At 45.1% G+C, this 25,535-nt stretch overlaps 1 protein-coding gene across 4 annotated transcripts in view; it reads right to left on the reverse strand.

Moving 5' to 3' along the window:
* LOC138189583 (pleckstrin homology domain-containing family A member kramer) overlaps positions 1-25,535 on the reverse strand; it is a 179,555-nt gene that overhangs the window by 144,119 nt on the left and 9,901 nt on the right. The window contains exon 1 of one of the 4 annotated variants that reach the window (XM_069131612.1): positions 20,957-21,319. The exons of 1 other annotated variant lie outside the window; for it this stretch is intronic. In XM_069131612.1, coding sequence (XP_068987713.1) covers positions 20,957-21,144 — 188 coding nt within the window. In that variant the 5' untranslated portion in view covers positions 21,145-21,319. Of the gene's footprint in view, positions 1-15,916; positions 16,124-20,956; positions 21,320-25,535 lie in introns of those variants that run through there. 2 more of the 4 variants (XM_069131613.1, XM_069131618.1) reach the window with 2 other exon arrangements.

Consider the following 25,535-nt stretch of genomic DNA (forward strand, 5'->3'; position numbering starts at 1 on the left):
GAAACGCAGGTTCTACGCGTTTCAGCGACAAACGCACGACTCCCACGTGGTTAACTCGTGACAAGAGACGATCTCGATGAGATTTATATTTGGCTAATTCTCGCTCGACGGATCGGCAATTTGTCCGTCGTTAGAAATAAAGTTCGCGAGAAGCCAAATAGATCGAGCGCTTCCTACTTCTTCTGTTTCAGGCTGCACGGTGGACCTAATTACCGACCAATGCTCGTCGTGACACTACCGGAAATTAATAAATATCCGGCCGGAAATTCGGCGCGGAACATCTGTTTCACGAATCTCGGTTACGCCAGAGATTCCGTTGATATCGACGAACACGGGAGACGTTAGCGAGTTTTACTCGCTTCTCGATGCAATAGCGAAGCGAAGTTGACGTAATTTTATGGTTTTCAGCAAGGTCTGTCGTCATTTCCTTTGTTATCGTCCAAGCGCGTTTCGAGAAACAGAGGGTTCGTTAAACGCAATTTAAATTTAAAAACTTTCGATATTGGTTCGATCAAGTCCAAGTATAGTTTACGCGTGATAATTGATTAACGTAACGACGATACGACGCGATATTTTTCAATAACAATCGCAAATTAAGATACATCGACGTTAGAATGATCAACGCTGTCATTCATCACCCATACGGCAGTACGTATTATGCGATTATCATAAATTCCCTAATTGCGAAGCTAACCTGCGATTAACGACACGCTTTGAATCACGATTGATCGTTATTGCGATAGCTTCGTTCGTCGATAATTTGAAAACATAATTCAACTATTCTGTACAGGGAAACAAGATTAACGTTTAAAGTCGTTGGAAACACCCTTCGAAGAGGTTAATGCCGGCAGTAACAAGCAATCGATGGGCTTTAATCGATCTACCTATCAAAATTATCGCTTCGCGATATTAATAATTATTTCGCGATTGAAAATAATCCCTTCGCGGGAAACTTTTCTTATTCGAACTACGTAAAATTATCAACGGCGAATCATGCCAGCTACATCCTTATTTATCGAGTTAAAACGTATTTATAACTTATAACAAGATTGCACTGTATTTCGAATTCCGTTACGCTACGTCGACAAAAATTTAAAAATTTCCACGCCTGAATAACTACACGAGAAAAAATCATTTCTCGATAAAAAGTTATTTCTAATAATCTTTACCTTCTAGAAGTGAAAAACTTGCGATAAATCGCAAGATACCATGTTTTAACGACCTATACTTCTACGGCTCAGAAATTCTATAAACTTGGAAAATAAACGGCGAAATATTGGGATAAAAGAAGACGATGGTTCGCTGGATGCGTTCAACAACTCCAGCGTCTTCGTCACTCGACGAACTTCCACCGTTTCCTCCTTGTATCGTAGAAAATAGTAGTAGTAGTAGAATAGTAAATTTGCTTCTCTTTCTATTATGCCTGTCGCTGCTTGTAAGGCGTTCACGAGGGTCAACGTATTTCGTGTCAATTACAGTTCAGTTATTTTTATCTAGACAAACAACAGGTTGGACGCAGTTTCTTCTCTTTCGCTTGGCTCTTTATACGCCGTTTAAATCACTCGTATCGTATGAAAAACCTTCTTACGTGAAACTCACCGTCCGCTTCGCTTTCACCATTTTCGTTATGACAGAATTAAGTACGATCGGTACGTCGCTTTTACGCAAAAAGGAAACAAATTAAAAGCAGATACGTGGAAACTTCAAACTGTACGTAAAGCGGTAACGGTGGAAACGGAGCAGTGTTGCGATCAAACCCACGTTAATCGATTAATCGGGAAAGCGTATTGGCAAACTTCCAATGCCTCGATACGAGAGCGATCTCGTGCTCTCTATCGTGCGCGTTCTCTGCATGCTCCCCGATGATTTCGCTTCCGTTCGCCAGAGATCTGGCTTCTGTTTAACGAGCCAGCGGGCTCGTTCCGAGGAACAGATGGGGTTTGTTCACAGAGCTAAATATTCGAGAGGCAACGCATCGGCGTAAGAGAGGTACGCGAAAGCACCGGGAGCAAGGGAAACACCGGAAGCGCTCGGTCAAGGTAAGACGTTGCCTCTCTGCGTGCCCGTGCACATTGCACGTTCGTACTGAAACGCGCTTTTATCCGTTCCCGCTTCGACCTTTTCCTTCTCCAATTCTCCGATGAATCGCGTTTCGCTACGTTTTACCATATCCTCGCTTTCGTTTCGATTCACGACGAGTTTGAATCGGTACGCGCGCGGTAAACTTCACGAGTCGTTCGAGTCACGAGAAACCTCGATCGAATCGATCTACCTTCGTTTCTTCCCTTACTCATTCATTTACTTGCCATCGATATGAGATCTTTTCGAAGAAAATTTCGCCGATAACGTCGAAGAAAAGGAAATTTCGTTCGACAGTCGTTGCATCTATGCACCGCGTAATAACCACGATATTTATCAGTCTGACAGGACAGTTAAGTCGTTGTCAGGCTTGGACGATCGCCTACATACCGTTAGAGTCGCAGTAATTTCATGCTAAACGCCTAACTTATGGTTACCGTCGACTGTAAGCAACGAAATATCACGCGGCAAGAAATTTATTTCACGATACCTTGTATCGATTCGTTGCTTCGACACGATATTTACATTTTATTCGCGTATCGAAGAGTCCGTATAATATTTATACGCTACGTTGCCGAGTTTTCTACCTATTTAGAAGTAGATACAGTAATCGTTGGAGACTCGTAGAATTTCAGGAGTGAACGACAAAGCTTTAGAACGTAATCGTGTCTCTTGTTTCACGGAATAAACCTTCGGAGACGTGGATCGAAGCGAAAAGACCTTAAGCGAGTTATCTCGTTCGGTGGAGAGTACCCATTGTCCGATGCGCAACCTTAATCGATTCTAAATTGCCGTACAAGTTCTACTTAGTTACATGGGAGAGTACGTGCGTGGGATATTCGTTTTTCTGCGTTCCCGGATCTCACGGCATTACGTAAATTACCGCACGGTTCCGTTTAACTTGACCATGTTGGCGACACGCGGCGTTTAAATCTTTTCTCACAGAAAACGCAATTTGTAACTTGCTTTACCAGCTTGTATTTTCTTGCGTTTCAACCGGTAATACGACGTCGCAGCTATTTACTCGAGACACGCGTAATTAGCTTCTCAGCTTGTAACATCGAATTACGCACTTGCTACAAATCGTGTCTACGCCAACGGATAATAGAATCTTTGCGGTTGTAAGAACACTCGTAAGACGGAATAAGAGGATAAAGAGACAAATAAGCGATTATCCTATAAATTTAATTAATTCGACAAAACCACATTCTAGGATATATGCGACAATCGTTATTCGGTACAGCGAATCAAAGATGGGAAAAGCAAACACACTCGAACATCTGTATCGCTTTTCAACCGCTATTGCGAAATTGCTCCACCCATCGCGCGGCCGTTGTTTCCTCAGTTCTTCAGTTTCATTCGCAAAACACACGTCCGTCCATGCTTCCGCGTCGCTCTAAAAGACCATCTTCCAACTACCCTCCTCCGGCAACTCCGTTCCAGATCCATTCACGAATCGATGAGCACGATGTTCAATTTGTGCTTTCGCTTCGGATTCCTATGAATCTCGATGATTTCCACTGGATGATGCGTTTTTCGTTTGTGATGAACGATGTAAACGGTGCTTCGCGGGTCGGGGGCTGCTACGACGGTTGCACGTTCGGCGGTCCAAAAGCAGAGGATCAGCAGCGCGATCACGCTCAACCAAAACGTGCCACGACGCGTGTTATACCGCATGTTACGACCATATATACGACGATATATACGACGTCGGGCTTTTATAAGTTGCCGCTTTATCGAAATTCGCGGCAAACGTGACGAATCGCGTTGTAAACTCGTCGAGTCGTAAATTCGTTAAGTATCCGTCGAATGATAACTTTTAGCGAAACAATGGTTCCCGCTAGTCGAGTAGAGAAATATAGTATACGATAATACGACTGTTCAGATCGAATTATACGAAAACGAGAAAGAAGTAGCAGATATAGAGAATATAGACGACGCGATCCAGCGAAGAGATCGGTACCAACTACGCGGATGCGATCAATTATCATTGTCGTTTGATTTCCAGAAGCGGCAGGTTCGTCCGTAGCCGATATATCGCGATCAATTGCATTCCCTTTTGCAGTCGCGTCTTCGCTTCCGGTTCCTTCGTTCCTCGTTCGTTCCACGTTCGTTGATCGATTAAACTAGATAAGAAAACTAGATGTTCTAGGTTGCTTGGATCGATTCCTCGTACACATATTTTACGAGTCATACGTGCCATATTTTTCATATTTCTTTTGTTTTTTTGTGTGTTTTTTCTATTTTCGTTACGACGCAAAACTTACGCTACAAAGTTATTCGCATTTCACCAAAGAAAGGAGTAAAATACCGACGCAACGTACCATGTCGATCGCAACACGCTCGATACACGAGTGACGTATAGATCGATAAGATCGAAGGTTAGTCGTGGTCGCAGTGAGGTGCTCTAGTAAGGACTCGGAAAGTTCTTAGCGTCTATTTAATATCGCCTAGACGTCGCTACTCTCGTTATTTTACGAGAATAAACTATACCGCGAAAATTCTTGTTGTTAGTTTCGCCCATGAAACGGTGTTCCATACTAATTACAATTATCCACTTTCCTCCGTTCTGACGTAACAAAATATCAATACGGAGCACGAGGATGAAATTGAAATACGTTCGAACGAGTTACGGGTATTACGATAAAGCAAGGTGAGGCGTATCTCGATGAACTTGGACCGCAGACTGATATAACGTGGCAGCAACGTTAGCTGAACTCGAGCCAAGTCGACGAGTAATCTCGTTGTAAACGAAAGTCCAGCTGTACGGAGGAAATTTAATCAAACTCGGACGCTGCGAACTCCGTGCAGTTCCATCTTCGACTAACGGGCAGCTACGCTCCATCGCTTGGAGGTATCTTCTGCCTAACGTGGCGCTGCAATCCGTTGTTGACTCAGGATAATGGACACTGTGTTACGGCGACGCAACCATGAGATGGTAATTTTGAATCATGGCCTGCTCTTTTATTTACAGATACAAAGATACGAGAAATACAAGTAGATATCGATGCTCGAGATCGATAACGTCGACTAGTATTAGACGTAAGAAAGGAAAAATACGTAGCTTCCGTTAGAATAACGAGTGCCGAAAGCGATTTGACATCGCGTTCTACTTCCTATCTGCACGGAAAGCCCTGTCCGATTTCATCGAAACGCCCTAAATAAACCGCTCTACGCGATCGGACTAGAAGCTGCGTCGACAACCGGATAAAAGAACAAACATAAAAATGGAAGATAAAAGGGAAAAAAGAAATTGATGACCGGGTCGCGTGACTGGTAGACCAGAGTAAAACCCAGCAGCGTCTGTTCGCACAAAGAGGATACTCCCGATTATCGCGTCCCGGGTAATATTTCGCTGGCTATAGAGGAAGTTTTATCGCGACGTCCGCTCCTCGTTCGTCCCGGGGATCGCGACGGGGCTGATGCGTCAATTAAAAAACGACAGCGTGCGATTTGAAACACCTAACTACGATTTGTCGCAGCTTCGATCGATAGGGCGAAGATACGCGCGAAAAGAATTACCCTCCGCTGTTCCATTTGCGAAACGCAATAAGGCCGTATGCGCGATCGTACCGCTGAAAGGATAACGCCTTCGGATATCTGTGTCCTTCCGAGGTCTATTTTTGGCGGCACGTGAAACTTGCGTATCGCGTCGTTACGGTATACGAAACTCGAAGCGATTCAAATTCTTCCATCTTCGACGCTTCGTCGAATTCGTGAAAAAATAAGATACGTTATCGACGAACGTACGCATCTTCGCGCCGTCACGGTGTGCACTTCGAAGCATCGCGTAAAAAGGAAAAAACGAGACGGACGACGCCGCGACCCGACCCAAGCCGATCCCTGACGAACGGCAGACAACTGGAACAATGGAACGATCGACGCGACAGGACGGAGAAAATTGAGTGGCCAGGGGAGAATTGGAAACGAGATCGGATCGTGCTTCTATTTAAGAGAGCTTCCAGACACCGATAACGATCGAGTCTCGTACATTCGCTATCTTCGCAGGAAAACCGATTTGCCCGTCATTCGATTCAATTAAGGCGACCCAATCGAGAAAAACACATTACACGAGTACGCGTCCCAAATACAAATTCTTATTATTTCGTTGATCATTTTGGAATTATTTTAAAAGAGATATAAGATGGAGCAAGAACTATCGAAACTTGGCGTCCTTGTTACGACATACGATGCAGAGTGTAGAGGCAAGCGAACAATAGCGAGATAAGATATGTATTTACGCTTGCCTCGAGTCTGCGTACTAAAAGAAAAAACCACCGTTTCCGACAACCTATATTACTACCAAGTTACTAAGCGAGTCAACGATAAATGTAACATAAAGTTTATTCGTTTGGCCAGTAGTTTGAAATTCTACGTAAACGAAAGTATAACTGGAACGAAAGGATTTTAAAGGATAATTCGGATCGAGAATAAAATCAAAAGGACGAAAGGGAAGGGAATAGAGAGAACCGCAAAACTGTCGAGCATACGGCAAAGGAAGAAAGGAAGAATCTTTTTCCCCGACCCAGCAAATTCTTTCGTCCGTCGTAAGATAAAAAATCGCACGGCTCCCGAGGATACGCGAAAAGCAGCATTTTCCGGGCTTCCTTCGGCCATTCGCGAAATATAAACCGCCGATGAATAGTAACGAGGTTCAGAGAACTGCGACGGAAGAGAAAAGGATTTCCAATCTCTTTGCCAAACGCGAAACGACGTCTCTGAAAATCCTGCCAACTGCTCGTAAACTAGAAAATAATGTTCCTCGGTCGGTAAAAGGACCTGCGAACGAATGCCGAGAACAGTGACGGCGTTATATAGGACAACGATCGTCGATCGATGTTCGTTTTTTCTCGAAACGTTAAAATTCGTGGGTTCGGCTTCTGCGCGATGATCGAAGAAACCGTCTGAAGAAGGTCACGTAGAAGGATCGTACGGACGATAAGTCGCTTTTGCGACTCGATAACGCAGATAAATTAAACGATGATAAAAAAATTTTAGCAGACGCACGATCTTTGAATCGTAACGTAACGAAGGCTACGGTCTAGAGATAAAAGGACACGGTGCGAGACACCGTATAGCCGCGTGACCGATCGCGAACGCTTCGAAACTCGTAGGATTTCCAGCTTTGTAAATTCTGCTTCGAAAAAGGCCGTCTCGAATCGATCCAAGGCCGATCTATCGCGGGTCGTCGGACGATCGTAGAATCTGCGATTCCATGTACACGCCTCTCGAATGAAATCGGCTCGTATCGACCCCGAATTTCATTCGGACGACATTCGGATCATAGATTTTCTATCCTTTGAGTCGGCCGTTCGGTATGAAATTTCAAATCCGCAGTACAGAGACAAAGATTTAGAGACAAGGATCGCAAGTCCAAAGCGAGTACGAACTTGAGATTTCGTGACTAGACTCGCAGATATGACGGATTCAGATTCTACGCTTTGGGGTCGTGGACTCGCGAGGTCTCGCGAACTTGACGCGATGCAGCGGGCAATTCGTAAGCAGAAATCATGAAATTAGGAATTCCACGACACGAGATAGACCGCACAGCTTCAGGGCCTTCGCGCGGTCCCTCGCAGTTTCAAGAATTCTAGCTGTTGCGCTTCTACGTATATACGTATATATCTACATTACGCGGATAAAATACCGTTTAATCGCATTTTAGTTTAGTTTCGTTTTAGCTTACCTAGGCTTAGCTAGGACACCTTACCTTTACCATAACTTTATCCTAACCTCGCGAAAATCCTTCGCCCAACGTTCTCTTTCTCGCGCGCAACTTAGGGAAGACGCGGCTAAATCGATAAGCAAAATAAACAACGAACAACAGCAGCAATTTCGCTGTCTTAGCGACGCAGCGACGTCTTCTTTTATCCTCTCTATCGGATATTCTGTCTCGTGGCAGGTGTCGAGTCGATTAATCCTCTGATCGTTCGAGACGATACTCGTCCCGATATTTCCTTCCTTGGAACGTCAAGCGACAAAACGATCTATGAAAGATCCACGAATCTACCGATGCGAAGCAAATCGTTCTAAAAATACGACAAAAAATGAGAACAACGAAATTTCAACCGTTCGTTTGCCGAAACTCTCGATAATTGCGTGTAAATATCGACTCGTTAGCTACTTTTATCGGCGCATATGCGCATCATTTCGCTCTATACTAGTACCGCCGCCATCGCCTCGTCGGCGCTTCCGTTCCCCAGGCAAATAACATTACTCGACTATTATCGCTCGCGACAAGCAAATTAAGTAGCGAAATCGAATAAATCGAGAGCCGAGCAAATAGTTCTTTCGTGGAATTACGTCGATCGTGAAATTTACGACGTGGTAAATACCCGCTTGAGTCGCACGTTTCTACAATTTTGTTTAAAATTTCTTTCATACGATGTTCCGTGGTGCGCAGTTTCGTTCTGTCGGATTACCGCATTTACACCGTGGTCCTCTTTCACGATCTAACGATTTTCTAATTTCATAAACCTTTCGCGTTGCTGGAAACACGCGTAACAAAATACTCATCTTTGTAAAAATAACGAGAGTCCGTCTATACATAATCCCGGAGATCTGTAACGTCAGAAAAACCGTCGATACGAGGATACACTCCGTTCGTTATTATTGTTCGCGTATTAACGCGCGCAATTTGTTCCATATTTCGTTGCGATCCGCCTCGTTTCATATCGTTTTTATAGAAAAGTAAAACTCCGTTTTTCAAGAGGCGTAACACGCCAATTCGTATTCAGTAACATTTTGCGCGGCGACACGCGATACTTTTCGAGAGCGAACGGTTCGACGAAACTGGGACGAATCGGTGGCGGAATATCAAACGTTTATGGCGCGAGATTAAACGAAAATATCGAAGCGAGAGAAGGCTGGAGGATAGGTAATTACGACGAACGACAGGGTCGTTAAAGCGGAATTATCGTCCGACCTTGGCTCGGAAACCTGCAACGATGTCGAGAAAAATGCCGCGTATACGTGCTTGTTTTCATGCACATGGTTTCATTGAAACTACTCGAGCATTTTCATCCTCCCGCCGCTAAAAATAACTACGTATAATCGAGCGTTGTTAATGGTAGCCTGTTCGCTAACTACTAATGCTCAACGAAATTCTGCTGACGGTTGCTCGTTCGACCTCGTCAAAAGTCGAATACCTTTTGTATCTTGCCGATTTAACGATCGGCAAATGCAAGACGATATTTTTTAACGTTTGGGCAATCGTTTTATCAATTTGGGGAAAAATCTTGCGTATTTTGCCCGATCACAACGTCCACCGAGACTCTTGGACGCCTGTCGGAGAGAATCAAGCTGCTGTAATTTCGAGGGAACGGGCTAGGTCGTGGTATTCACGACCGCCGCACCGCGCCGCGCCGCGCCGCGACCTCGAAATTCCCAGATGCGATGAAATTAGGCGGCGCGGCGTTGGAATTTCTCTGCGGCCTCTCGCGCAACCGCTACATTCACCAGCGTAAACAGCCTCGATCGGGCAACGGCCATTCGCGCGCATTTCGTTTCGTTTGGTCTCGTTCGGTTTCGTTTCGCCTAGTCTTGGCAGGCTCGCGTTGGCTAGGTCGGTCGCTCGGATATTAATCTCTTTCCGAGCTTCCTTTGATGTTTTCCAACGTCCGGAGAACCAATCCGATTTGTCCGGCCGTTCTCGGCTTAGATAATTAAACGGTTGCCATTTTCCGTCACCACGGATCAGCCTTTCCAGCGGACTCCGATTCCTCGAGCTTGTTTTCCCAGCGCCAATCGAAATCACCGTTCTTCGTAACACGCGTCGATTTATCCCTTAAGTGCTCGCTCGTTAAATTTTCCTCGCTAAAGTCGTATCAATAGCAATTTCGTGGAAACGGAGTTTCTTCTACTTTTGTATTTATGACACGAAACGAAACTTTAGCTACGTAATACACGAGAGGCAGACCTTAAGAGGTTAACGGATGATTTATTGCACGTTCATCTGGTGTCGTTAAGTCACTCTATGCATAATAAACGAAAGACAATTACTACGGCACGCATACCCCTGCATACTGATAACCTTTATCATCTTCGCCAATTTCCCAAGTTTCTTGTCCCAAGTATATATCGATGCGAGAAGGATTCGATTCGCTTCAAAAATACGATACAACGAACCTCTGAATGTTCGTTTATGCGGAATTACGTCAGACATAAAGGACGCCTGTCCATCCTTGTTTAGAAAATTACGCGCACGGCGTTTCCAACTATGGTTACTCGATCGAAACGCAATCGCAACGATCATTGCCATCTCGTCGTGACTTAAAATCCTTAAGAAACAGCGAGTTAAACGATAAGAGACTAAAAAGCGTCGACGAGTCGACAAGACGGAGCGGTTGCCGTTACTTTTAGAATTCTGCGAGTCCAAGGAAAATTTCCCCCAATGAAACACGCGAGATACGGATGGAGGCACCGGCAGACGGCAAAGAATATTCCAAAAGAGCAGGTACTTTGGAAACGCGAAGGTCACCTTCACTTTTTTAAACCAGATTAGACGACTCTCTGTCTGCAGGTAGGAGTTTCGTCGCGTTTCCACGAAGGTAAGGTCAGGAATGTACGTTAACGAGGAAACCGCGTAATCTTTTATACACGAATGTCTGTGACACTTTGTCATATAGCGAAGTTCACACGATCCTCTGTTTTACCGTTTTAGTAAGTAGCTCTTTTCCACGTATTTACGATGTCCGTCTGCTATAATCTCATCGCGTCGAAGAATATCGTAACGGAGAACGGCAACGTGTGCTATCGCCATCAAATATTTACCTTTTCTTTCGTACCTATTTTCTTCGTCGCAACGCTGGACTTGTTGGTTACAAGGGTAGGTTACGGATCGTACGACAAAGTCTCCACCGCCAACTCCGTCAAGTATGTCACGTTCGAGTAACCTGATCCAAGCGATAAGTTTGGTAATGGTCGCGATCGCGGCAATTTTCTGGCATATCCTCGCACGGATCGATCAGCCTCTTGACCCGTGAATCTTAAGTAGCGTGATTTACGCGACCTTTGCGGTATGTCCCGCGGTCTAGCTCCAGAAATGTTTAAAAGAAGAAGTATGCAGCTGCGGCTAACGAGACTCGTCCAGGGAACGCGAAAGTTTCCGCATTAGCCGGAACTGCGAAAGGAAAACGGGCAAATTACCTAAATCCCACCAGACTGCGGGTGGTCCGGTAAAAAGGAGCAACCAAACGTACTTCAGCCATAATCTCTCTCTCTCTCTCTCTCTCTCTCTCTGTCGTTTGGGCCTGTCCTCTCTATGTTCACAGATGCAGATATTCGTTTAAACGTTCCGACAGACCTCGCGTTCCAAAATCTAATTTTTATGTCAAAGACGTTTAAAAGTTTCTGATCGAATCGATTCACGAATAAAGATCATGTCCGGATTAATTATAGTCGGCCAAGTTGGAATATCGTTCGCACGATAATTACCCCTTTCGAGACTAACGCGACAACGATTTCGAGTTTCTAACTCGTCGTGTTTACTCAAATTCGAGTAACTCGACTAATCGGAACAGAGCTGTATACCTGTGCCTGCGTTTGAATATTTTTTGTTCACACGGTCCGATCTCGGTCGTCGTAATAAGAAATCTCTGGTGAATAATTTCATCGGCGCTGCAGCGACAAAGAAACGAAGCGACGGCATTGAATTAACGACTGACGCGACATCGCGCGAAAAAGGGCGAAGGAAAGGCAGGCGATTTTCCTCCGCGCTGTAAAGAGATAAAGAAAAATCGTTCCAGTTTCCTCGATTCGTCCGGTTTTGAAATAACGCCGCGACCCTGAGTTCCCTTTCATGAAAGAAACACACGTACCGTATTCGTTCTCCGGCTATATCTCCGCTTCGTCTACCATTCACTTTATTCTTTCTTTTTTTATCTTTGCATTTTTCACCCTTTTTTTAGCCCCAATTTCGGCTCGCAGCTTGCTTCCAGCCAAAGGACGTTTGAAAAGCGACGCTCGCGAATCGCGCAAATGTCAGGAGGCACACGGTTCTACGTATTAATTTCCGCTGTTGGAATTCCGCCGTGCCGCGGAACGATCATCGTTACACCCCAAAAACTCTTTTTACTCCGCCAGAGATTTTCGACACAGCGCTTGTTTAAAGGAGTTATCGTTACATACACGATCTTCCCACTCAATCGCGATCACCACGTTTGCCCACTAGTTAACTTTCTTCTCGTTGTTCTTCCTGGTCGGAGCTTCTCCGTAATGCTCGACGATTACTCTGAAATTTAAGTTCGGCCAATATCGTAACGCGTTAGAAATCATCATAAATTTGTTTCAAAGCGAAACTCTTTTTTTTACAAGATCAGACAAAGAACGTTCTGCTAGATCAGTATCGCGATCAACCGAACCGTAAAATATACCAATAAGTGAAAATTTCGAATTTTTGCGTAAACAAAGAAACACGAGTGGAATGTCGTTTTATACGAAAAACGAAAAGTTGGAAAGAACGTAATGGAAATAAATGCAAGGAAGAAGCGGCGTATGACGCGAAATTTCGTATCAAAGAAGGCAAATTTTCAAGATAATGCATCTGCTAGGAGTTATGAATGATTCAGCGTATCGCGCGTAACGGAGGGATATTCGATTCTTATGGAAAAGGAACAAAACCATTCATTGATATTCGAAACGTTATTTCCTTGCAGATGTATCGGTTTCTGTATTCCACGAGCGTTGTTTTAAACAGATTTTCAAGCAAAGTTCGACGCTCCTCGAGTTCCATCGAATATTTCGAAAAACGAATCGATAGATATCAGCGAAACTTTTTTAAAACGATATCTGTCTTTACTCGTCGCCGTACGAAGATGCAAATTTCGCTGCGCGTATTACATTATCGATTACTCGCTCGAAGTTGGACGAACGTTTACTCGAGCGTCGGGGAAACGAACGTTTCGTCCGAAACATCGTGTCAAGCATCGCCTTAACCTTTTACAGGAAGCGTAACGCTAAATATAGACAGGCTAATATCGGTACAAAACGCGTAACACGACGAAAAGTTCGCCTACTTTCGACGCTCCGGTTAAAATTTCGATCGATTAGCCAAATCTGATATCGTTGGTCCAACGTCCCTTGTAAATTTCAATTATCGAATTATCCGACAGAAGAATAGAGAATCTATTCTACGCGTGTAAAACTATTGGCTCCTTTGTATTTTCGCTTAATTAATAATAATAATTGCCGTCGTAGGTACATAGATTTCGTCGGTGTCGTAAATTATAGCAAACTCTTGTACGCTTCGCACCACGCCCATCGACGACGAACGAAACACGCGTTCTATGATAAACGCCCAAGTAACCGCAGTCGTTAATCAATTCCCTGCAATTAAATTCCACTTTCCTTCAATCAGCTGTGCGCACGATTGCCCCTTTTAATTATACCGGCAAACGGCTGCATACCGGGAAACCGATTAAATCGACGGAGAAGATGCGATATACCGATCCTACTTATCGTCCATTAATCTTCCCATGGATGATAGACAAACAAGGTCCTTCGCAACGAGATTCGTCCGTATCTCTATATTCGACAAGCAAGTTAAAAGCTAAATGAAGTTTTACGATGTTTTTGCTTTATATCGTCTGCTCGTATTCACAATTTTAGTCGTATTCGACACAATTTTGTCACGCGACTATTTTCTCCATTCCGTCCGCTTTCTATCTAATTTTATATTTAACTTTCCTTCGTACCGAATTATCTTTTGACGAAGCAATGCCCGCCAGCAAGCACGATCCAGAAAATCTACGTTCAACGACGCTCTGAGAGAGACGGTTTAACGATCTCAGGAAAGAAGCTGACCAAGAGGATCGACGACATCGAGTCGACCACCGTGAAAACGAGAAAGAACACCGCCGTACCGAACAACGCGCCGCTTTCAAAACGCACCGTGAATATTCAAGAAGAACGAATTTCGTTGAGCCAATTACACGCCATTGTCGTTCCTGCTGCCCATGTCGCGGCATTCTTTCACCACCTACGATCGTCAAAGCGAACTCTACGCAAACGAGATTTTGTACTTTCAGCAGCTTGTTCCACGACCACGTTGCCGCGGCCACGAGCCCTTTGCGATATTACTTTCAGCCAACTCGATACTCTAGCGAATATCCATCGCAAGTCCCTTACGCAAAATATATATTTCGTTCTTGCGATATTTGATTCAACGCGAAAACGTAAAAGCCACTTTATCGTAATAACGTATCTACGATAAAATGTGCTTCGGCGTGAGAGCAATTTATTGGACGCGAACCGACCGAGATAAAACTCGTAGCTGCGAAGGATTAAACGTAGCGGAAATATTTTCGACTTCGATATTCCTACTAATAACGAACGAATCAGCCTGTGTACGATACTTGCTGTTATACGCGTGCTTGTATCGCTCGTAATGTTCATCTCGCAGACCGCGAATGTTCCGTGATCGAAGGTGCCGTGAAGTTAACCGCAAACTTGCCAATTTTGCGGTCACGCAACGGTAACTCGACTCGAACTTGGTATCGGAAGCCAGTGCCGCGTTTGAGACGGTTCGTTATCGCAAGTTTACGCGCTAATTTCCACTTCCACCCTTTCGTCTATCGATATCCATGGCTGTCCTAAGTAAACCAGTTTCGCTTCAGTCGAGGCCGATCGAGTCAGCTATTCAAGATATAAGCGAATTAAAGTGCTCGTTCGCCGATCGTCCTCGTAGATGTAAACGCAGGCGAGTTACGCGGTTTTTAACGACGGTGATTCGTTTATCTCGACTGTTCCCACGCTACAGCCCTTATTTCACAAGACGCATTTTATCGCATCGTGCCGTACCGCAGCTATCGAAGAAGCTCTTCTAGACGGAGTTATTCGTGAAAATACTCGGCTTGCCATCGAATCGAAACGAGGTTTCCTAGAGGGATACGCTGCCAAATTTATCGAGCAGTTGAATTTAAGGTGTAATACGTTTTCTTCTTGACTTTACGCCTCTTCCGATAATGGCGACTAAACGGCCACGAAGCAGCCATTTCCGCCTTTGTACGACTCCATTTCTGCTTTCTGTCGTGACCAGTCTTTTCACCGCGCCTCGGAAAACTATCGTCGTTATTAACTGTTAATTATAACTCGTAGATATCGAAGAGATTTTCGACGGATTCGCCAAACGAAATTCGTTGACGGCGAGTGTCGATGAAATAAAAATGACATCGAACGTACGAGCAATCTAATCGGCCTCGCAACTTTTAATAGAATTCTGTCGAGTTTACCGCGATACGGATGCAATGCGAAGGAATCCTGTCGACCAGCGACTTTGATTCCTTATTGCGTTTACATCGAATCGATGCGCTCGACTCGATATCTCGTCTCGATTACGGCGACACGTCCAGCTACGTTTGGATATCGAGGCGGCAATAACGCGATTGTAATTTCCAAGGTTTCCGGGGTTATCCACCCCGTAATTCGAATTCGATCAACATGGCGATACGTACGCAATAAGTGGTTTTTACAACGGAACAAGCAAATCGATAAAATTCTCGATAACGGTCGAGAGATAACCATGCCGTAGCGAAAATGTCGGCAAAGTAAACACAACCTGCTTTGCGCATTACGATGTAAAAGCTCGAAAGTATATCCTTTTGATTGGATTCAGGATCGAACGTAGAAGGTAGCCGTTCGCGTGCAACTGACGCTTCGTGCGCCAGTGAATTCTTCAATTACTTTAACTTGCTTGCGCGTTAGTTATATTAAAAGTACTCGAGACCGTTTTTACAAAAAAAAGAAAAAAAAAAGAAAGGAGAAAACTATAAGAGAAACGTTACGATGTTCCGAGCAAAAGATACGCAACTTCTGCGGGTAAACTCGCGAAACATCTTACCTCGGCGTGGTATCCAGCGTACAAAATGGAAGTCCGAATGGAACGGAACGCCCGAACGGAGCACGCACCTTTTTCACTTTCACTGGTAGCCGCCCGTATTCCGTGGAAGGCGGTTCGTTCTCGCGAAACACCTCGCTGGAAACAGCGTCGCCTCGTTACCGAACTCTTCGACGATTTCCTTAACGGGATCGCGAGCGCGCGACCGGAAACCAACGGAAACGAACAGGGATGAAAAATAGGGAACGCGATGGCGCTGAATATTTATAGGGATACCCTGCATAAACAACGTGACCGGGCGCGATCGCCGTGAAATTATCTCGCCGTTCCGCGATCCTACATTTGCATGTCGGAATACAAGACCGTTTTGCTCGGACAAACGAGATTTCGATCGTTTCTAGCCAACGGGGTGAATTCGTGTAATCGTAACTGTTATCCAAAAAGATGGCGAAGAGATAGGATAGAACGAGCACGAGGATGCGTTTATTTTCGACTATCGTCGGATTAAAACGAACTTTTTACATTTACAATCGGGATTGTACGATCTGTTCCTTGGTACGTCGATTTTCATTCGTCCAATCGTTAACGCGTATATACATCTTTGTACCAGTATGTTTCTATTACACGCTTGCAACAAAAAAGAAAAAAAAGAATGAGAAACAATTGGATCGTGCGTTTTTATAACGCAGAATAACGGAAGAGAAGAGTAAACTTAACAGAGCAGCGTCTAGTGACTTTCCTAAAAATAATTGGCGGTAGAGCGCGGAAGAAGCATTTTGGACAACTGGGTTCTCGCTTCTTACGAACGAGAACCAGATGTCCGGTATCCTCTGTACGTTATTCGCAGCATACGCTAGTCTCTTCTCCCATGGTCATGAATCGCCCGAAGGTCACCGTGCATCGTTTCGTTCGATTTACATTTTCTCTCTACTCCGTCTAACTTGAGCATAAAAAAAGCATTTTATACTTTCTTCAACGCGTTAAGGACCACTAAAATTGCAACGTCTAAACGAAGGAGGATACAAGAAACAGTGGCGATGAAAATATCAATCTCTTTTACGATCGTGATGTTAGAAAGCAGAGTTCGATCGAGCCAATTAACAGATTGACGGTAAAGGAAACGCGAAACACGGAAAATATGTTGACGAAACGAAGGAAATAGAAACTGGAGGCCTCGACTCGTCGAAGACTAACCACGGCGAGAATAAGTCCAGTTATGCAAATTCGGCGTGGTATTCGGTAGTTTCGGCAAATGCGTCGCGCGATACGCATCTCTAAATGGTAAAATGGAACCGTTTCCCTAGGAAATTTCATGGAAACGAGGAGCAACTATTCCAGAATCGTATAGACGAGGCCCGTGGAAATAACAGTACCGCGCGGAGCACGCAGTGTAAATGCCAAGAGGCGCGTCTTCGACGAGCGTTGCATTCTATCAACCACTTTTTCTCCACGCACACATATTTAACCTTCGACACGGAGCTTCCACGAATCCTCGATTCGGTCCTCTTCGATGAAACCGAACGTTTCGACGCGTTCGTTGTGCGTACAACGAACAAAGGTTGCGATATACGGAATTGCAATTAATAACTCGGAATTACAATTAAATTTAACCGGTCGTGACGCCATAGTGGCGGTAATGGTAAAATCGACTACATTTCTGACGCGTTCGAAAAAGTTAATGAAAAACTCCGCAAAATTAATCTTTCCTGAAAAATTATCCGACTTCTATTCCAACTATTGCTCGCAATATTTAGGGTGAGTAATTGATCGTTGGAACGTTTTTGCAAAAGAAAGAGAAGATTTCTGTGGACGAATTTCACGACGAAAACCCGTAACGAAGGGATCCTCGTTTGCTGGATAATCCTTCGACTATGCACATATAATGAAAATCGCTTTATCGCTGCGGATACCGAGGTCAGAGGTAGTTGCGCGATGCTGCGGTATTCGTTGGAACCGCTTCGATTCGGTGACGAAGACTACGCGTGACAGAAATTTCATTTAGGTACTTCGTCACCGCGAGTGTCTGCACGCGTTATTTGCACGACGCGACGAAAGCTGGTACGCTACCGATCCGCTCGAAAGCGTAGAAGACTCCCGCTGAAAGGCTGGGTGTATCGCGTATTTCAACTTGCTAACGGAACGTCGCTCGGTCTCGTCGGTGCTCCACGGATTTCAACAAAGCTCTCGCGATAGGCAGATCGATCGACGCTCTACGATCGACGAAGAACGACCGATACAGGCAAGAAAACAAAATATATTTTACGACGCGAGATAGCTCCGATCGTTTCTTTGCGCGATAAACGAGCGGATTTTTATGAAATTACTATTGGGACTGTTAGAGTTTAAAAATTTAGAAATGTCAGAAAATGCCATCGAAGCTAACGTTTTATTTCAGACAAAACCCAGCCATATTACAAATTTGTCGTTTGTCGCACGTCGGACGGGTAAAGAAACCGGACAAATAGATTTCGCACGAGTTAACCGATACGCAAAGGCCAAGGCAAACGGAGACAGTCACTTGGTTACTTTTAAAGAAATAAACAGGATGGATCGGAATAGGAAATTTGATCACCTGCCTTCCTACTCTTCCAATCTCGCACACGCGATATCATTTCTCTTTCTTTTTTTCTCTATTTTATCCTCAAGAAGATAATTACAAAATTATTAGGTACTCGACGTACGGAACGACCGCTTCCGCCACCATTTTTCTCCCAGCTTTACGCGCTGTGTACTTTGCCGATTACAATCAATCGACGACGCGACACCAACGTGAAATATCGAACAACGTGCTCTCGCTGGGACTCGAACGACGAAAACGCAACGTTAATTTCTTCGTGCTTTTTTTCAAAAAAGATCAAACGCTAGCGTAAAACATTGGTCCGAAAGATCGTTTGGGAAATCTAGAACGCGGTAGTAACGTCGATTCCTCGAGGACGGACGTAAGTTTACGTGGTTCGTTTTATTAAATTTTATCACGACGTTTAATCGAAAACAGCTGGAAAATGCAAGTGCAGGATCGTCTCGATCTATTATAGTTTCGTTTAATTGCAGATCACTCGAGTATCGTGAAACAAGCACCAGCTATCGAAGTATCAAATTCTCACGTTATTCGATCCATGTACGATTTAACGAGTCGTTTGTAACGCTATAATCGGAGAAAAATAAAGACAAATCGCGTTAATAAATAAAAGAGGTAAAAAGAACGCGAAAAAGGAAACGCGTAACGTACGAACAATTATACGGAGCGATTGAAAAAAATTCCATCGACGAAGCGAAATAAGGACTGTCGTACAGAGTATAAAGGATTTCGCCGGCACAGAAAAATCGTGCGACAAAAGGTAATATAGAAAGAAAGTCGGAAACACTGACAGCACGTAGAATGATAAAGTATGCCGATAAACGGAGGCGAACAATGCGAAACGCGACTGGATCACGCACGGTGGAGGAATCGAAGCGAGAGAGTGAGAGAGGGGAGGAGGAGGGGGGAGGAGAAAGAGAGAACGAAAAGAGTATCGCGAACGTCCGAACCACGCGAGAGTTCCTGCGGAACTGACGGCCACTTCCGTACGATCGTGGAAAAATCACGGGACTACCCGGTGTTTGGTGGGGTAGCAGTCGCACGACCGCAATCCTTCGCGCACCCCCCACGACTACGGAGTACTACGGGAACATGGAACGCGGAATACTATGCGAGCGCCACGCTAACCCTCCGGCTGGTTGAACGATCACCGAAACTACAGGGTTGCCCGGCAAATTCCAAAAATTGACGATTTCAGGGTGATAAAGGATATTTTAGATCGGTCTTTTTTATTTTATTTTGATTTTGCTCCTAGTTTTAGCTTCGCTGTTGGTTCGACTTTTGAAAAAATCCGATGAATCGCGCGAAAGGGTTAGGAGAATCGTACACACCTGTGGAGGTGTTGCGCGTTTACGTGCAATAAAAATAATTTGTATCGGGATATATGAAAAAATTGATCTCACGTAGTTATAGTCGTCTTGCTCGAATATTATATCGAATATCCTCGCTTACCTAGTTCAGATTTTGATCGTTTGCCGCATACACGTAAAACGCGAGTAGATCACATCGCAAACAATCTTACCTTACTTTTTATTTTCCGGACAGTTGGAATTATCGGGATCGACAATAACTTACTTACCTGCAACATAGAAAGAAATTGCACGCATTAGGTTGGAAATGTTATTACGATTCGCTCCGTAGATCTCACCGTGTCGTTTCGTATTGTTCGTCACTGTCGTATTAACATCGCTCGATTCGATGTCAGCGTCATTTAATTTTAATATTATCGTCTCGATAGATCCTGTAGTCGAAGAAACGCGAACTAACGTCCTTACTACGACGAATGTTTGTAAAATGACAATTTGATGCGCTGAAATTCATTGATTATCTTTTCAAGTAAGTAAACTTCCACGAAATTCGATATCACAAATACATCAGCTTACGTGGCAATGGGCTTGACAAAGGTCTTCGAATATTTAATGTCTTACCATTTTGTTAAACGTACGGAACGATTCTTTCTCGTCGATCGATTTCGATACGCTGAAAATCGGAAACGCGTATGACGGTAGAATCGATACCATCGGATGAAAAATTATTACAAAATCGTTACTATTTGCGACTAAGCCAAGCCCAACATCGTTAGTATTCCGAATACGTCGCGTCTGTTTACGCGAATAAAAATTTCCAAATATACGAACGACGCGCGAGAAGCGTCACCGACATTGTCAAAATACAACACGCTTTCGTTAGTTTTTCAGGCAAAATTGTTAGATTTAAAAGTAAACAACTAGCGGACACCTGCGAAAATGCGCGATTATGTAGCGACATTTTTAAAAGCGTAGAATATCGGATGAAAACTATCGGATTATATAGGATATTCGTTGCGTGAAACGTAGTTTCGTAACTCTCTAACGAAACAACCATCGAACCAATTCCTCTCTCGTCAAGGTGACAATCAGCCACTTCCACGAGCTCACACGTACAATTCCCATTGCGATCGTTAACTCGACGAACGATCATCTAACCTTGTTGCTCCGGCTGGTCTGACAGCGTCGTACCGCACGCTGAGCTTTCTACGCTGGTTCCTCGGGCTCCTGACGACCTCTCTGCCATCCCTGAGGACCTTCGCACCGCTGCACCCGAATCTTTGCGAGCTCAACGGCTGATAAGTGTCCGTGGCGCAACGACGGATGCAACTGCAGCAGTTCGACATGCCAGGAACTCGCTATCTGCTTCGAGAAATTCGAACGCTCTTGCCCTTCTTCACGGGGACGTTGACGAGTGACGTGGGCGTTTCTTCGCGAGCTTGGTTCTCGATAAACCAAAAGACCGATCGTAGTAACGTTCGCGGATCGACGGCCACCCTGAACGAAGCGGGTGTTTCATCGAGAACACTTGGATTTCGGTTTTGTTGGCGCGTGTTTCCAGCCAACAGCTACGAATTGCAACGCGGACATGCCGAACTTCCGGATTCCCCGCGACCGGATTCCTGCCTAAGCCACCGTGTGCACGCTGCAATTTCGAGAAGCAGCGGTTCTTTTTATCTCGCCGACTCCGTTCAAATCCGCTCCCGCTTCTTCCTTCCCAACCATCGACCATCGATTCGTTGGGCCATCATCGTGCCATCTGCGAAGCGATTGTTCGAGTCTCTGGTCTTCTTCTTCTAAAGTTTGAAGTTTACGATTGTCAACGATTTTATACGATCGTGAAATAACCGATGACTTCCTGAAGATTGCTTCGGCGACTTATTAAACATCGACGTTCGTGCGTATGCTCGGCGATCGAACAAATTTCGCATCCATCGATCCGACGTCTTCGTCGTACGGAGATTTAGTGGACGATACAAGCGCGCGAGTGGAGAAGGCGAGAAATTTATGTGCACCGGATGTCTGTAAGGATTCGTAACGTTGGTTTTGAAACGGATACGCTGTACAAACTTCCTAACGTACGGCCATCTCTGGAGTCGGCAAAACTGTGTAGAAACTGTCCGAGGCAACCGCGTACCTATAAATCCCCGTAATAACAGCACCTTGGTAACGACTTTAAAAATAGACCGGTGACACGGAACGTCGAAATCATCGTGTTGATCGTACGATGTGCTTGGGCAAAATGAAGATATTTCTACGCGACTCCCGTAGTCTTCGTAAACTTCTCTGCAACCGCAGAAAAGTCGATACGGTTGTTAGAGCGGTCGGATAAACAGTTGGATCGGTGAAGCGGCAGTTAGGCGATCGAGCGATCCGTTGACGATTTCGTGCACGATCGAAATTCAGAGGGGACAGGACGCAACGGAGAATCGAGCTGCGCGAGACGAAGCGCGGAGCGCGGAACGTAGAGGACGCGAAACAATGTGGATGCCGGCGGACCGGTTGCGTAGCGATCCTCCTCGTGTATTTCAGACACGTACATAGGAAACGTCGTTCCAGCTACGAGCTTTTTATTCCCTCTTTATCTTTCTTCTCGCGCGTTCCATTGCTCCCACTCTGCATCTTCCACGGAACCATCCGCCTCCTTTGATAATTGTTCGACGACTCTTAATATTCGAGCAACGACTGCAACGTCGATTCTACATCGTGTAGTTACTCTCGCGTCGGAGAACGTGCCGACGAAGCCGATGGTTCGGCCCGTACGACCATGCAAACCATTTCTCCGTCGATTCCAACGTAACAAGGTATTACGTATCTCGTCCAATTTTCATTAAACCTGCTATTTCGCTAACGTTATTCGTTTAAGAAACACGAATGAAAAAACTGATCTTCCGCGGACGCTGAGTCGGAGCATCCGTTCGAAGGAAGCCAAGTAACGATGTAAATTGCAAAAGCGAAACCAACAAAGACGAACAAAAGGGACAAGACGAAGGATAACGTCGGAGACCACAAATCGCTATCCACAGTTGGCAACGAAGTAACCAAACCCGTTTCTTCGACTACACCACAGGATGAAACTTGAAACGTTTCCACGTTAATTTCATTCTTCTACCTCTAAACACGTTCTTTTCGTTAAATTTCGATGAACCTTCGATTCGTATATCGTCCGATTTAACGCCGATTCGTCTGATCGACGAACGACGCGGATTAATATTCGATATAATATCTAATCGCACTCGACGCTATAACTCGCAATTCCAATCACTCGCGTTCTAATCGGTCGATGCGATATTCGCGCCATTCCACCTTTCGAACGAGTCTCTTAAATCAACGCGGATCGAGACGACAACGCGCGAATCTCTCTTTCGCTTTACTCTCGTATCTACATTCGTTTCTCCAATTTGCTCTTTGCAAACTGGAAACTATCCGTTTAGAACGAGAAGAGAGACTAGGCGAAAATTCCGAAACGAAGAGAAGCAAATCGCGCGGACGTTGGCGGCGGGTGATCGAGTCGCCGAGCTGTTTCGCGGCGGCTGCGGTTCGAACGATACTGGCCGACACAAGTTCGCGCCGAAAGAAGCGAAGACAACGAAGAAATGGAAGAAGCATCGCGGCGCGGCGTACGGACGAGCAGCGGAGGAGACACACGTGTTCGCGCGTATGTCAGCTGGGGATGTTTGTTCGCGTAGCGCCACGGCGTCGTCGCGACTCGACCAACGTGTCGTCCTTCGTTTCTGCCAGCGCTCTGCGTCACCTCGTTTTTCGCTAGACGTAATCGAGATGCTCGACGACTCGAGGAATACGTTAAAATACAAACGATGTCGGCGTAAATCGCTTCGAAGATGTTTCTTTCTTCGTTTCGTTAAAACGAACGTTCGAAGAAACAGAATCGTTCTTTCGCGATACAAAACCAATATTGTTGGAAAATGACTCCGACTCGTCCACCTTCTCGTCGCCATTACTCCACCGCTATATCGTTTGCAACTTTACGTTTTTATTTCGCCATTTCGTTTGCTACAGTTTCTTCTGGAAGCAGTCCGGACTTCTTTTGGTCAGATCCGGAATTCTTATTTCCGTTTTGAAGCCGGCTGGTAGCAGCTGCGCAAAGAAGTCGCCAGTTGCGTTCTTGGAAACGGTTTCTACCGTTTCTAGACGGGGTGCGCAGCGCTGGCGCAACGTACTCGCGTAAAAGGGCTGGTTACCGCGCGAAATCATCTCGTTTCGAATCCATTGGGTCGCGCTTCGAGGAACCCACGGCGATTGGCATGGATCCGTTCGTCGAGCGATTAACCGTACAACCTATAAAGATCTCCGAACGAGAATCCGACATCCAGGGACACCGGGACACGTTAGAATTCCTTCTTCCCTCGAAGGAAACGTTCTTGCCGTTGCCTCGTATAGCTCGCGATTCGTCGCGCAATCTGCTTCGTAAATTTTCCTTCCACGATTCCAGTTCCGACCATCGTTTCCTATATCGTCGATTTGTGGCGAAAAGTTTACCAGTTGGTGATAGTTTCGCGACATAGCTCGAGCGTGCGCTTGAAATAAAAATTACGCTTTGTTACAAATATAGCTTGTTATTCGTCCGGTCCGAAGTGGAAGGTACGTGGCGAGTACGACTGGATATAACGAGGCAACGGGTTGAGATTACTTAAAATACTCGTTGTATCTCGTATTCGCTGCGAATCTGGGCTCGAGGCGAGACGAGCGAGTGGGCCAGTAGATGAAACGCGAAAGAAGGCAAAGTGGTAGGAAGAGCGTCCGGTTGTTGAACCGACCGGTCGGCGAAGCACAGAAGCGCGTGTGTCGAGAGAAAACGCACTCGCCTATCCACCTTCCATAGCCCTCGACCGATCCTAATTAACTCTGTTTTCTCGCGAGACGATCGGACCGATTCAGCATCCGTAATGAACATTCGATTTCCATAGATTTTCTTTCGATTTTTCGCAACTTGGTCGTGCCCACGACTTTCGAAAACAAGATCGATCCGTGTCTCCGTTTCTAATCGGCGCTAGTTTGCGCGCTATTTTCCATTATCGTTTCCCCTTTGTGCTCAACGAGGATACCTCGTTTCAGTTGCACTTTCGTTTACGAGTTTCGACGTCGATCCAATTTCCACGATGAATTCGTCGCTGTACAAACGAGTCGAGGAGAAATCTATATAATAACGCGCAACAGACGAAGGAAAGAGAGAAAAAAATAGAATAGAATTTCCAAAGAGGTCGCTCGTTGGCACGCCGACGTGGTCTGGGATTTGTTGCGCGATGGTTTACCAATCAACGATATCGGTTTGTAAATGTTTCATAATTGTATGATAAAAATCGACGCGCTACAAGCTGTAGGTTATAGGCTCGTCGGACAAGTCTGGTAAAAAATATATCATTGTTCGCGCGTTAGTTTCCACCCACGGATCAGTGTTTGCCGTAATTGATCGAATATCGATCGGCTGTTTATGCAATCGTGCTGTCGTTCACGCTGCAACCACGTCGAAGGTGTGGAGATTAGTTTTCGCGCCAGCGAGTCGCGATTTCCTCGAAAATCGCTAGAAACATCCAGAAGCGGAGTAAAATCTTCATACTTTTTCCCACATTACACGGCCGTGTCGTAATGCGTTCTTGCGTATCGTAAATCGCTAATATAACGTCACTAGATACAAATATTAAAAACTTCCAAGAATCGTACCCATTCGTGGCGAATTTCGTTGGAAATTTCGAATCGACCGTTTGAATTCCGAATG

Source organism: Bombus flavifrons, chromosome 2 (assembly GCF_040668555.2).
Source record: "Bombus flavifrons isolate JBK064 chromosome 2, iyBomFlav1_principal, whole genome shotgun sequence".
Taxonomy (NCBI): Eukaryota; Metazoa; Arthropoda; class Insecta; order Hymenoptera; family Apidae; genus Bombus; species Bombus flavifrons.